The sequence below is a fragment of the Ammospiza nelsoni genome, chromosome 5 (genome assembly GCF_027579445.1).
Source record: "Ammospiza nelsoni isolate bAmmNel1 chromosome 5, bAmmNel1.pri, whole genome shotgun sequence".
NCBI classification, from domain to species: Eukaryota; Metazoa; Chordata; class Aves; order Passeriformes; family Passerellidae; genus Ammospiza; species Ammospiza nelsoni.
Window position 1 is genome coordinate 18,683,200 of NC_080637.1, and position 14,873 is coordinate 18,698,072.

At 39.5% G+C, this 14,873-nt stretch overlaps 1 protein-coding gene across 1 annotated transcript; it reads left to right on the plus strand.

Annotated features, from left to right (window-relative positions):
* The first annotated feature begins 236 nt into the window (after positions 1-236).
* Positions 237-13,242, plus strand: CRELD2 (cysteine rich with EGF like domains 2). The gene is made up of 10 exons (XM_059471982.1): positions 237-482; positions 1,496-1,578; positions 2,719-2,829; positions 5,045-5,136; positions 6,171-6,347; positions 7,521-7,619; positions 9,218-9,295; positions 10,051-10,146; positions 10,985-11,125; positions 12,672-13,242. Exons 1-10 carry the CDS (start codon positions 312-314, stop codon positions 12,728-12,730), a joined length of 1,107 nt encoding a protein of 368 aa, XP_059327965.1. The 5' UTR covers positions 237-311; the 3' UTR covers positions 12,731-13,242.
* Positions 13,243-14,873: the final 1,631 nt, after the last annotated feature.

The following is a 14,873-nucleotide window of genomic DNA, read 5'->3' on the forward strand; positions in this document are numbered from 1 at the left end:
CTTTCTCATGATGGCGGCGGCGCTCTCTCTGACAGCTCTGCCCCGCCCCCCGCCCGGCTCTCAGGGCACGCGGGGGGCTCCCATTGGTCCGGAGCGTGGCGGGCGCTGATTGGACCACGTCCCTTCGCTCCTCCGCCTCGACCAACGAGCGCCCGCGGCCGGTGCGCGCGTGGGGCTGACGCGGAAATCTGAATGGAGCTCGCGGGCCGGCGGGGCCGGGGCGGGGCCAGCGCGGCCGCCGCTGCTGCCGCTGCTGAGGGGGCTCGGCTGGGGCGGCCCCGCTCCGCGTCCAGGGGTCCCGCGGCCTCGCCATGGGGCCCGGCCCCTCTCCGCCACCGGGTCCCGCGCCACGACCGACACGCGCGGCCTTGGCCGTGCTGCTCTGTGCCGCCGTGTTGCTGTCGCTGCCTGTGAGCGGCGCCGGCGAGCGGCGGCGCTTGGCATGCTCCACCTGCCGGGGCATCGTGGACAGGTTCAACCAGGTGGGCCGCGGGGTGCGGGCAGACAGCCCCGCGGTGGGTCTGGGGTTCGCGGGGGCTCCCGGTGGGGTCGAGCAGCGGCGTAGGTGGTTCCGCGCCTGCGGCGCCGAGGGGCATTGCTGGCCCTATAGCCGGGCAACGCCGGCCGGCTCCGTGCCCAGAGGCCGCGCTACGGGAGCGCCTCCGCCGGAGCCGCGTTCGGGCGGCGCCCGGCCCGGTGATGGGGCAGCGGCGGGTCCCGCTCCGGCAGCGGTCGCGGTGCTGAGGCGGATGGGCGGCAGAGCTCCTTCATCTCTGCCGCCAAAGATGTTTTTGTGTCAAAAGGCTGGCTCCGCTGCAGCGTGTCCAGCTCCATAGGAAGTGCTGGTGGAAAGCTTCGTTCCCAAACATTCACTATTTGTTGCCACTTGCAGCAGCCTTACGTGTGGCAGAGTAAATTGTGCGCCGGCAGCGAGGGCTGCTGCCCCTGGAGAGCCGTGCTTTGTGCTCTCCACACGCGTGTCGGCTGCTGCAGGCTCGCCGCGGCACTTGAACCGTGAGGTGTGCTGCCAGGTGTCGTCTGGTGGCATCGGCTGTGACTGGGGACAGCTGTGCTGATCGCCCTCTTGTACGGTTGTGTGCTTAACTTACAACTTGGTGCAGACCGGGCTGTTATCAAAACTGAATGAAGTAGAGGTTCTGTTCCAATGATAACAAATAATAAATTTCCTGAGGACTTGAGGAAGAAGGGTGTAAAGTTTCACATGTGTGGGGCTTTTTTTTTGTAAATAAAGACTGTAACATGGCTTTGTTTATACATTAGGAAAATTTAATCATGTTACCCTATAACATAGGCTTTCTCACTTCTCATGTTGTCATTAGCTGTTGTTTTCACTCAGGAATTTGAGCTTCAGCTTGAGAGCTGTACTGTTGTTTATGCATGGCACTTTTCATAATTTCTATATAAGCCTTTGTTATTGCCCTTTTTTTTTGTTAGCAACAAGCCCTATGTAATTCCTGGTACCTTTTATTTGTAGGGTTTAGCAGATACAGCTAAAAAAAACTTCGGTGGTGGAAACACTGCTTGGGAAGAGAAGACGCTGTCAAAGTACGAGTCCAGGTGAGCTGTCTCAGTACTTTTCATTCAGCTGCCTTTTGTGTTCACTGTGTGTAACTTCACTGTAGCAGTGTTTGTTTGGAACTAAGTATTGAACTTGGCAGCTAAGATTTCTCTTGTCCAGACCTTAAATTCTTAACGATTATAATGTTATGTAACATTGTAATCTAAAGATTATAGTAAAAACTCAATGCCTTATTATTGCCTCTATTCGTCTTGTTTCTGAAAACTGCAAAAGTTAATTCTGTTGTTGTTGTCATCTTATTGCAAAGCTGCCATACGTTCTCAGTGATTTATCATGGACATCTCTGCACAGCAAACAAACTCCAGCTCTCTTCTCACCCAGCTAACCCACTCTTTTGTAGCACTTGTTTTCTTATTGGACACAGCTGTGGCCTGTTAAGGGCAGCCTGTTCCTAATCTTTGGTGATTGGTACAGCTGCAACTCCTCAGGTGTGAGACTGCCTTCTGCACTATCTTTATTTTCTTACCTTCTGTCCCTCCACATGTTATTAGTTATAGTAGGGTTTTTTTCTATTTACCTATTCAAGTCATAAAATAATGAATCTAATAATGGTCAATATTTTATTGCTAGCCATAAAAGGTACAGAGTACTGAAATACTTGATTTAGAATTGAAGGCAGTATCTTCTCCCTAGAGTTGTCACTGTTGCACTGCCAAAGAGAAGGCAGATTACTGTACATATAGGTGGTTAACCATGGAGAAAAGTAACCTGATACCTTTCTCCTGCATTTCAAATTCATTTTTTAATCTTAGTTGGAGCACTGAGATGTTGCTGTGAGATTCACTGGCTTGTGTTAAATAAAAATACATTAAATTTGTTGTTGAACATTGAAGTACTGCACTTCAATTTTCTGGAAAGCTAAAAATCTATCAAACCTACAATCTAGAAACGTAGTAAATGCAAGCAAGTCACAACATTCTTGTGATCATTATTCTGGGTCTGGGTTTCTTTTTTGACCGAAGTAATGTTTATTAGTTCTTTACTCTGATGTTTTGAAACTAATTCATGCCACCCCATAAACTAATGAAATATTCTCACTGAAGTCTGGCTGGTCTGTCAGGTCTTGAGTTGTATTGAACATTTAAATTAAATTTACAGTTTTCCTTCTCTGCTTGTAGTGAAATTCGTCTTGTGGAGATCATAGAGAATCTGTGTGACAGTAGTAACTTTGAATGTAACAACATGGTAGAAGAACATGAAGAGCTGATAGAGAAATGGTGGTTCAAATTGTAAGTATCATTTTCTTGGCGGAGATCTTTGTGTGAATAAATTATCTAAGAGGATGACCTAATAATGTTAACTCTTGGGCCTGAACAATAGCAGTATGGGTAATATATTCATTGTCTTTCAAGAGTTGCCATTGGGTACAGCTGGTTTCAGGCTAACTTTTAGTATCATGTGCTGTTGTCCTGTGCTCTTTTTGATTTTCAGTTCCAGCAGTGCTGCACCAAAGCATCTACACTTGTTTCTTTTACACTGTCCACTTAGTAGTAGACAGTAGGGTGTCAAGGCAAACTAACATTGGAAAATTTTGAAGTTTAGTTCCTTATGTTTTCCTTTGTCACAAAACTGCAAAGGGCTCTTTGGTTCTTGTGGGCTTTTTGTTTGCTTGCTTTTTTTTCCCTGAAACTACAATTTTGTTCCCCTGGCAATCAAAAGAATAGTTGGTGCTAATCAGGGTAGAAGTTGAATCTCTTGCAGATGGTGGAGTAGCAGCTGACTTTTCTACCTGCAATTTAAGCTAGACTGGAATTTGTGTTATAGCTAAGCTTTTTGTATACCAGTCTTAAATATAATTAGTGCACGAATGGCAGTGTAACATTTAGATTTCTTAATGTTTGGGGTTTTTAGTTTAAAATCATATTTCTTCTAAGTATTTTTCACTAATTTAAACTGTCAGCACTCCTAATTAGCTAGAATTCAACAGGGTAAACTGCCATTATAATGTTTCATAACTGGATAAGGCTTTTTGATGCTCTGCTTTCTTCTAAATGACTGCTTTAGCCTTTTACCTAACTATACAGGATTGTATATGTGTTAACACGTAGTGAAGGGAATAGAGTAGAATAGCAGAGCAGAAAATAGAATATTTCAGTTGGAAGGAACCTAAAATGATCACTTAGTCCCGCTGCCTGACTGCTTCAGGGCTGATGAAAAAGTTAAAGCATCTTGTTAAGGTCATTGTGTAACCACTCCTAAAGCACTGATAGGCTTGGGGCCTTCACCACCTCTCTGGGGAACCTGTCCCAGTGTTTGATCACCCCCTTGGTAAAGAAATGTTTCCTGATGTCCAGTCTGAACCTCTCCTGGTGCAGCTGTGAACCTTCCCCTGTGTCCTGCCATCAAACACAGCAGAGATCGGCACCTCCTTCTCCCCTTTCCCTCCTCAGGAAGCTGCAGAGGGCAATGAGGCCACCCCCTCCACCTCCTCCTAGACAAGCACAGAGTGCTTAGGTGCTCCTCATAGGACATGCCTTCCACAAAGGTAAACTATGCAACCCAGAGTCTTTAATTGGGCTAAAATTTGCAGAACTTAACTAGAAAATCTGGCATAGTAAACTTCCTAAAATAATAAAAACTATTAATAAAATACATTGGGTTTTGGAAAGTGTCTGTATTTAATAGACCATTTGAGTGTATGCAATTGATTGTTTGCCTTCCTTTCTTTAACCTGCAGTATCCAAAGGTCATTCAGTTTCTGTGGTAGTTTCCAAAGACAGTTTCTTTGCCCATGAATACCTTAGGCATTTTTACAAGTTGTTCCATAGAGGGTGATCAATCACTGGAGCAGGTTCCCCACAGCACCAAGCCTGTCAGAGTTCAGGAATCATCTGGAGGACACTCTTGCTCACACAGTGAGTGTAGGAAGTCCTGTGAGGAGCAGGGAGCTGGACTCAATTAATTGGGGCTGTATGCTGGTGTTCAACTAGCACATAACTAACTTCTTAATTTTAAAAATGTCTTCTAAAATAGTACTCAATCAATGCTAAAAACAGGAGAAATTTTAACCCAGTCATCAAGTAGCCAAGTAGTCTTCTGTGTACTTGAGATAAAAATACAGCAAGTATTTATAAGAGAAAGACTTAATTAAGACTGTCTAAACTGTATCTAAACCTTCCCTAAAAGTAAGGTGTTTAAAAAAAGATGTATGTGTGTCTATGAAGAAGAATTGATTTTATTTGTTGCTCTTATTTCATTTTTTTCCTAAATATAATTTATAAAATTTGAGTAGAGCTTGTTAATAGTATTGTATTTTAAAAGTGACATTTTCAAATTGGAGGTCTTCTTCTAGAAATTAATTCTTGAAATCTTCAGAAGGATTAGATTTCTAATCTGTCATGTGCAATAGGTTTCTCTCCTGTGTTGTGCTGGGTCAGTTGTGTGAGCTGGCTTTTAAAGAATCTTTGTTCTTTTTGTTTGTAAATGAATATCTTTCATATACAGAAAGAAGAAGTATCCAGATTTGTTTAAGTGGTTTTGCATTGAAACAATAGAAGTTTGCTGCCCTGCTGGAACTTATGGACCTGATTGTCTCGGTAATTTTACTTCTGAAAAATTCAGTAGCAGATAGAGTTTGTATCTGTTGTACAGTTTTTTTACCTGTTTGTTTCAGTCTTTACTGTCACAGACAAACACATGATGTATGATATTTTGCATGAGACACAGGCTGCTGTGTAGTATGTACCTGCTTGCTGCCTCATGGTTGATTGGCTGCCTTGGGAATATCCTGCCTGAATAAAAGTCTTCTGGGCATGTAGTAATGTACTGAGCTGTCAGGGGTACCAAGATGTGCAGAAACAATCAGTCTGATGCTAATATCCACACCTGACCCATCCTTAAAGGCTCTCTGAATGAAGTCTGTCATTAAGGTGGCCTTGCAGAATCTGTGTAGACGAGAATCCTTGGCCAGTTTCAGAGTAAAACAACCCAAATGCTGCTGGGGTTTAAATGAACTTGCAACTGAGGATCAGTTAAAAAGGCAATGAGAAAAATTGGGTAAAAGTTGGTGGGAGATGAAAGTAAGGTCTTTGCAAAAGTGATGAGAGATATCTTGGCCTCTGAAGCTGGTAAAATTTATAAATCTCTGAAACTTCACACCTTATTAAGAGATTGATTTTGGCCACTTAATATATTGGTAAAAATTAAGTCTCCATTCCCTATATTGATCTAAACGATAGCTGGTAGATTTTTACAAATGTAATATGAGCCTTCTCAGAGATACAGAAAAAATAAAGATACCAATTTTATCCAGGAAACTCAGAAAATAAATAAAATTTTGAGCCATGGTCTTTATCCAAAATCAAATTGATAACTGAACTTTCCTGGAGATTGCTTTGAGTTTCCCTTATGCTTGAATATATTATTAAGCATTGCCTTACTGCAAAACTTTTAGTTATTCTCAAGGGTGAAAAAGACTCTTGGAAATTGTATCTTACTTTAGTGTGACAATTTAAAATTAATTCTTATTTTATTTTCTGTGAAGAGGGAGGGACTTTGGGTGCTTGTGTCTGAGAGTAGAAAGTTATTTCTTTAAACATCTGATTTAAAAATACCTTTGATCCTTTTTTAGCTTGTCGTGGTGGATCAGAAAGACCTTGCCATGGAAATGGCCACTGTGATGGGGATGGTACCCGAGGTGGGGATGGCTCATGCAGCTGTAAGAAGGAGTACACAGGACAGTTTTGTTTGGACTGTTCTGGTGGTTACTTCAGCTCCTTGAGAAATGAGACGCATTCTGTTTGTACAGGTAACGAAGTCTTAACACATGCTTAAATCTTTGTGTTACTGCTTCAGTTTTTGCAAGCAAAATTTGAAACTAACAAATGCAGAAACAAAACACAATTTGGCCAGCTTTAAGCATAAAAGACTTTTTTGCTTTGACAGTCACTTTAGTGACAATTCTAAGATTTTGCCAAGTCATCTTTCCACACTGCCTTTGATTTTTAAATTGTTTTTTTTCTGCTTTAAGAAGAATTTATAAATATCTCTGCTTCTCTGCTTCCAAAGTACTGCTGAAATTTTGAGCTGAAATTACTACATACTGGAGTGCTTTAAAAGCTAGATTTTCCTCATGTCTCAGATAAGCTTACTGCAGACTACTTAGATTCCAGTTAGATATGCCTAAGTTTAGTTTTGAAACAAAGTCAGATCATAGGAATAAAATTATGTATTGGTCAGATTTTCAATTCTTCTTAGACCCTTGATGAGATTCTGCAACAGCTGCTTCCTGACCCTGGGGTCTAATAAGATTATTTTTATATAGTCTATATTGTTGGGGTTTTTTGGTTTTCTTAATCTGGTTGTGTAGTAATTCTTCTCTATGATTTGTTTTAGATGAGAATATATAACATACAAATGTTACATAGGGTGTGTTATATATGTATATTATATATATGTATACAATATGCAGCTGGATTTCTAGTATAGTTCCATCTGAATTCTTCAGAATTAAATCACTTCACACATTGCTCTCATAGCTAGTTGCAAATGTAGGTTGTGTGAGGATTCATTAGGTGGAGAAGTTCAGAGTTTGATGTTTAAACTCATGTTCCAGCCTTGAGGGGCTGAGCTAAGTTTGCCTTCCTGATCTCCTTTTTCCAAATATTTTAGAAATTGGACCTGCCACTTCTAGTCACTAGAATTTCATGGCAGTGTTTTCAGTGGTGCAAATAACTGTAGTTGCTAGGTTTGGTTTCCAGTGGTATTTTGGAATTTGGCAGTTGTTTTGGTGAGATAGCTGCATGTTTCTAAATTAAATCTTGATCTTATGGAGGTGTACTGCCTGTGAACGGGAGTTTCAAGCTCCTAAAAAATGATGGCTTCCACTGAATCCTAAATAAAGTTTTCTGTGAGAGTTTGTGTGCCCAAACTTGTCTTGGGATCTCTCAACAAAACTCAGGTTGAAGTTTTCTCCTCTCAGCCTGCCATGCTGCCTGTAAGACTTGTACTGGTTCGAGTAACAAGGACTGCCAAGATTGTAAAGAAGGCTGGATTAAGAATGAGGATGGAGCTTGTGTGGGTGAGTAATGCTTGGCAGACTTCAAACAGGTTTTGTTGTAACACGGGCTAATAAGATTAGATGGCATCACGTCCAAGTTTTATTGTATTTTATGGAAATGATCTGTCAGTTTAGATTTTTTACAGTTTTATTAGTTCTCTCTTCCTCACTTATTTCATACTGCAGGAAAGCAGTATTTTCTCACCACTGATTGCCTGGTGATGATGTTACCTTTATCATACTATTCTGCATGTCTTTTCAGTTTAATGGGATTCATAGAGCAGCAAGTGGGGTGTTTCTTTTCAGACCTGAGTTTTCTTGGTGTTTATTTGTATGCTAAACAATATCCTGCTTCTGACTTAAGCTCTTTTGTCAATTAGTAGAAGATTCATATAGACTTTATTACATAATTTGTACTAATTGCACATTTACCTTCACATAACTCTCATAAATGCTCAACCCTAATAGAGTTCAAACACTTCAGTAAAAGCCATGCATGCTGACTTTTCCTGTTGTTGGACAGAAATACCAGGAGACATCAAGATCAGTGGTTCTGTTAATTTCTTATCTGTTTCTGTCTTAGCAGTTAAGTTGGGTTATGAGGAGATAAGTGTGAAATACTTCAGGAAAAATTCAAACACTAAAAATACTCCCAATGCAGGAATGCACTAGGGGAGAGTAGCACGTTTAAGTGGTTAAATTTGACCCTTTAAAGACCTCTAACATAATGCCCGGAAACAGTGTCTTAGAAATTATGTGAACACTGCTTCCTTTTCAAAGTTCCAGTGAGAGCTGGTCTTAAATTACAGCTCTTGCAATACCTGCTTAGGCAACTACTGAGCACTCCCAGGGCAGTTTTAAGATGCTCTGGTACTGTCTTCTGTACAACTGAGGTTTTTACAGATAGTTATTGCCACTAATGAACTATTAATCAATTGAGTAATCAGTAGGAATGATGGGTGCAGCAACAGGAGGAGAGTGACAGCAATGACAGGAAGAGAGGGACTAAAATAGCCTTTCTGTGTTTGAATTTTTTAATGAAATACTGTTGCACCCTTTCCTCAAAATCATAAGGCTTGCATGTTTCAACTCTGCAGTAGAATTGGTTTTCAGCTTGACTGGTCCTAATCATAACTTGGTTTGTTCCAGTTTGCTTTCTGTAGAATACTAAGAGGTGCATGTATGTGCAATAGTACACATTTTTTAGTCATATAAAAAGCTCTGTAACTTGGTAGTGTAGGAGTACAGAAGAAAATAGTGTTCCAGAACAATAGTGTGTCTGCTTGTTTGTTATGATATCTGCATAAATGCATGACTTGAAAATGGCAGGGATTGCAGGTATCCTGAAAGTTTATTTAATTTGACCTCTTGAATTTCTGATACATCTCTTATTGTCATCACAAAGTGTATGAGGATCAGTTTAGATTTTCTAATACATGTTTAAGCTGAACAAAACTGTGTCTGTTACCATGCTAGTTCTGTGTCTCCCATGTTGCACCTGACCCCAAACTCATTGCAACAACTATTCTCAGTGCAGTCAGTTTATAGCATTCAAGTATTAATCTGTCTATTTAATCATAACTACTATTTTGGGTAACCTGTCACCTTTTATCTTTCAGATTTAGATGAATGTGTTGCTTCTCCTTGCAAAGATCACCAATATTGTTTGAACACAGATGGATCTTTCTCATGCAAAGGTTTCTTTTCAATCTTCTGTTGTATTTTACTGTCTAGAATCCTAAACTAATGCTAGAGGTAATGCTTAGAAAGTGCTTGATAGGTATTTGGTACAGTGTGGTCTGATCCTCACTGGGCATGGGATGAGGCTTTAGACCTATTGTATGAGCAAATAAAGAGGTTTCTGGTTATTTCTGCTTGGCTTTTGTGAGACCCTCCAGCTCTGGGGCCTCCAGGGTAAGGCAGGCATGGACCTGCCTGAGTGGGTGCAGAGGACAGCTGTGAAAGTCTTGATCAAGAGGGTCACCTTCCCAGTGAGGACAGGCTGAGAGAGCTGGCATTGTCCATTTGAACAAGAGAAGGCTCCAGAGCCTTTCAGTACCTAAAGAGTTCTACAACAAAGGTGGAGAAGGACTTTTTACGAGGGCATGTAGTGGGCAAGACAAGGGGGAATGTATTCAAGCTGAAATAGATTAGATTATATATTAGGAAGAAAATCTTTACCGTGAAGGTATTGAGGCACTGAACCTGAGAAGTTATGAATGCCCTGTCCCTGAATGTGTTCAAAGACCAGTTGGATGGAACCCTGATCTACCTGGTGTAGTGAAAGGTGTCCAACCTGTGGCAGGGGGGTTGGAGCTAGATGATCTTTAAGGTCAACATCCAGCCCAAGCCATTCTATGATTCCTTGTGTGGGTAAGCTGTCTGACGTTAGGGTGGTATTTTAAACCCCAGATAGACAATTTTTTTAATGCATAAAATATTTTATCTTTAGCATGTGATGCCAGCTGTGTAGGTTGCACAGGAGAAGGTTCTGAAAAATGTAAGACCTGCGCATCTGGATACGCAAAGGAAGATGAGAAGTGTACAGGTTGGTGGATTTAGCAGTACCTGGTAGAACGCTGGTTAGCTCACTCATGGTTAGCCATGCTGAGGAGCTCATGGGTGCATTCACATTTGTGTGCTTCAGCTTTCATGCCTGTCAAAGTGAGCCCAGTCATTCTGATATTAGCTGCAAAGACATTCTCAATAAATTACTTTATATTACTGAGCTGATATGCTTGACAGGACATAAAGTGAATCACTTGTACAAAGGAACAAGGTATTTTATAGTAACTTCAGGAAACAGCTACATGAGTCTTTGTCAGTTACTTACCATTTCATCAGATCTGTGTTTCTATTCATTTTGTAGCAGAAAGGCAGGCATTGTGATAATCCATCAATGTCCAAGTTCAAATTATATTCATTCTTAGTGAATTAGAATGTGAAATTAGACTTCCTCTGTGGAAAAGCACAAGACATATACATAATCTGAAGTAGCTATTAACTGTGATGGTGTAGTGTTTACAAGCTCTGTTCCCTTTAGCTATACATTGATGGCATAAATAGAAAATGACTGTGGGGGAAATGTTCAGTAGGTTCAGACGAATTGCCTAATTGTGACAAACATAACTACTTAATACATTTCTCTGTACAGGGATTTGGAAAACATTATAAAACAGCAGTACTGGGTGTTATCGGAATAACTTTGAAACAGTTCAAATATTAACAATTAGATTATTTTAACAGATGTTACATTTGTTGCAGCAGCATTCTGCTCCTCAGTGTTTTTCATATTTGAATAGAGTTTGGTTTATATGACTGAGCACAAATAAGGTTTATAACAAAGTAACAGCAGTGGACTCTTTCTTTCCCTGTGCTGTCTCTAGATATAGATGAATGTAGCCTTCCTGAAAAGGTCTGCACAGAAGAGAATCAAGATTGTGTTAATACGTCAGGTAGTTACAAGTGTGTATGTTCAGAAGGGTTTGAAGATAAGGATGGAACATGTGTTCAAACTGTAAAATCAGGTAAGTAGCTTTTCAGGGGCAACTTAAAAAAACATGCTGTATCAACAACTTGAAGTTTTATATAAGTCTAAGGATCTAGTTACTTGTGAATCCCTCTATATTATTTCTCATCTTCACACAGCTGTGGTCTGTATCAATAGTTTATAGTGCAGGCCACACTCTGATGTGTGTTTTTTTGCCTAAAGATAGTTTGTTTTTAAACATTCTGTTCTTGTGTTGCTACATTTTTGCTCAAGTCAAGGTTGTGTTTTTAAGTCCCTTAAGAGTTTGTCTTTGTTACATAAAATGAGGTAGCAAATTTCTGACATCATAAAAATGAATATGTCCTCCCCACTTCTTTCCTTTATCATTAATTATAGTGACTTAAGGGTTTATCTGATTGCATGCAATCTTCAATTCATTGAAATCCCTGAAAATTACAAATTGAAAAAAGAACTACAAATTCTTTTTGCTGGATAAAAATGCTGAATTTGTTTATTTTGTGATCATGTAAGTGCCAGAGCTGGTGTTAAGATGAAAATGGGGAAGACATTAATCTGTCAGTCATAGGGACCTGTTCAGCTTCACTTAAATTATAACTTTGTCAAAAAAATTAAACTATCATTTTTTCTAGGATGTGTTGAGCCATATGGACAGAACTACATACATTAAATGTCCATTACTCCATCTAGGCCTCTTTTACAATTCCAAAGAGAAAGATGGGATTATTTTGCAGGAGTGGTAGGAGAATAGATGAGAGACACCTAATTTCATACCTTTTCTTTCTACTTCTTAGCTTCTTTGGGTGTTTTTTTACCCCCCCCCCCCCATTTCCATCCCCAAGGCTGATTTTTCATCTTGTACTAAAAAGGTGTAATGATGGATGTTGTATTGCTGCTCAAGGCCACTCAGTTCATTCCTTTTACTCTCAGTGCTTACCATTATTAGTCCTTTGGAATCTTCTCTAATACAGATGTGCAGGGTATGAGTTACTACCTTTGTTAATGTGGTCTGACATTTTTAAACTAAAAGTAAAATAAAAGGTAGACAAATTGACTTAGGTTTTTTTGTTTAGATAATGCTTTTCCCAATATAATAAAATTGCTCTGCTTTGTTAAAAGTTGTTTTAACATTTGAACTGAGCAGTTTGTAGTATAAAAACAATTTTGAATAAGACTTGCCCTACTTTTTCAAATACCAAAACTGCTATTGACAGGTTGTGTAGAAAGGAGGAAATTCACTGTGAATAGCTGAAAACAAAAGCCTAGAAGTGCCTGTGCTGATTTTTTTTTTCCCTTCCACTAATAGTATAATACCAATTTATTTGAAAAATTTTGTTTTCATATAGTAAAAAAAAAATACAGGCTTAGGTTAGGAGAATGGTGCAAACAGGTGTTATATATATATGACTTAATTGTTTCTCTGGTCTTGATAAATATGTTAATTTGGGTTTCTATTTTAAAAAATCCTAATTTCCAAAATCAGAATTTTATATATATATAATTAATTATATATGTATAATTGATAGTAGATCTGTAGATTCTAACTGTGCTATTTAACTTTACAGGAGAGGAAGTAGAGAGTGAAACAGCTGAGCCTTCACATACTGAACACGTTGACTTATGATCTGCATTCAGAACCAAAAGACATTCCTATCTGAAGTTTTAAATTATTGGACTAAGCCTCTGCTAGCTGACATACTGTGGAAGTGGTATGAAATACACAGGTTGCCATTAAGACTTTTTTTAAAATGGTGACAACCTGCTCTTTAAGCTGCATTTCTTTATTCTTAAATCCCACTTTTTATATAATTCTTCAAAAACAACACTCTAGATGGGTTAGTATAAAATTTGACTGAACATAACTCTGTACCCAGCAACTGTAAACAACTTGCAGGCTTCTCATTCTAGTGCCTACTGAAAACTGTTATCTGCTGGAAGAATTTAGTTGCACTTCATAATTTAAGGAAAATTTAGACTGAAGTTTGTTGTTTCTAATCATGAGAAATATTTCTGTAATTGAAATACAGCTTTTGGAAATTGTCAAAGGGAATCCCTATGGGGGGGAGGGAAGCACTGTTCCCTTAAACAAAATAGAATGCCTAATATTGCATTCAATAAAAGTGTATTTTGTTGGAATGTGCCTTAAAATTTTTAATATGTTAATACCTTGATGTGTTGTCATGTCTATTTTTCTTTTAAGTCAGTGAAAAAACACCAAAACCACAAAAGCAACCCAAGCAGCCCCCAAAAAAACAAAACTTCCTGAACCATGTAAACCATATTTCAGTTCAGCACTGAATTCAAACAGTTGTATTGGAATATACATGAAACAAAACCCCCAACCCAACAACACCCTTTCTCCCACACACTTTCCTCTAAAGGAAGAATTATGTCAACTTTTCAAAGGCAGGTAAACAGGTCTTTCTGACAGATATTTGCATCAACTATGTAAACTAGTTTAGAAGGTGATGTAAAGTGGGTTTGGCTAACACATGCCTGCAATGGCTCATAGTTATGATGTGAGTGCTGTCTGGGATTAATGAATTCAGGACTTTGACTACAACCTACTGCTGTGTGTAATAGCTTCCTGTCTGCTGCAGAGCAAGCATACTACAATAAATTTTTCATCTTGTCTCTTGTGCCATTTCAGAGGGAAAGCTTATAAGCATAGCATAGACACAACTTACTTAGATACAACTTGTGTTGTCTCTAAGCCTAAAGGCAAGTATAAGAGCTAAAATGGATATATCCTGTAGGACTATTTTTATTTACAGTTGTAACTAAAATAAGGACCATCCACAAACAGTCTCTGGTGGAAGTGAGTAACATTTAGAATACATTGTGGTGGTAGATACCAGGGGTTGTAGAATACAGCTAAGAAGAGCACAGTTTAGGCTTGACTATGCAGAGGTTACAAACTCGGAGGTAAGGGGACATAAAAAGGCTATGAATAGCATTGACCTACTCTGTTGAGCAGTATAGATCAGACAGCTTCTATATACTTCTGAGGACTTGTGTTCAAGCTAAGTCTCAGTTCAGTTTGTGAACAGTGCATGGAGGATTTGTGTGTGTGATAGATAGATTCACCTAGGTGAATATTGTACAAAATCCAATTCTGTTGGGTTCTTAGCTTAAAAGCTGTCTAAGCTGATCTTGTGCATGGTAGTTTAAATACCTAGTGGTATTAAAGTATCTGTAACAGTTTTCTTTAACTGTTTTATCTAGATGTTTCTTAACTTGCCAGTCAGAGTATGAAATCTTCAGTGCTTTCTCAGCTGTAATTGTCTAAGATGGGCCTATTTGCTACAAAAACTTGCAAGTTGAAGGGTAGGCATTGTATTTAATGAGTACTAAATCAAAGAAAGGAAAAAATAGGCAGTTTGGGAAGCACATGGAATACAACTCAAGGATCTTTAGGGTTTTTTAGTACAGATGTAGCCAGTTACAGTAGTATTAGGCCCTAAGGATCCTGCAGGAGTGTAGCTTCTCTGTGTTACTCACTCACATTTAACTCCCAGGTGTTGCAGGTTGTGCTGTGAATGGTCGTTAATCATAACAGGAAATGTTGGTTTAGAAACTACCATCAGCTCATACTCAAGGGAATTGTCTGTCCAATGCAAACTCTTCTATTGGTGTTACAAGCCTGAAATAATGCTTCCCTATGAAGAAGAATTTGCTACTCTTAAATACCTTTCAACTTACTTGGGGCTCTGGGGATACCTGATGAGGTTCTTAACTACATTGTGGAAGCATTTGCTTCCCGCCTG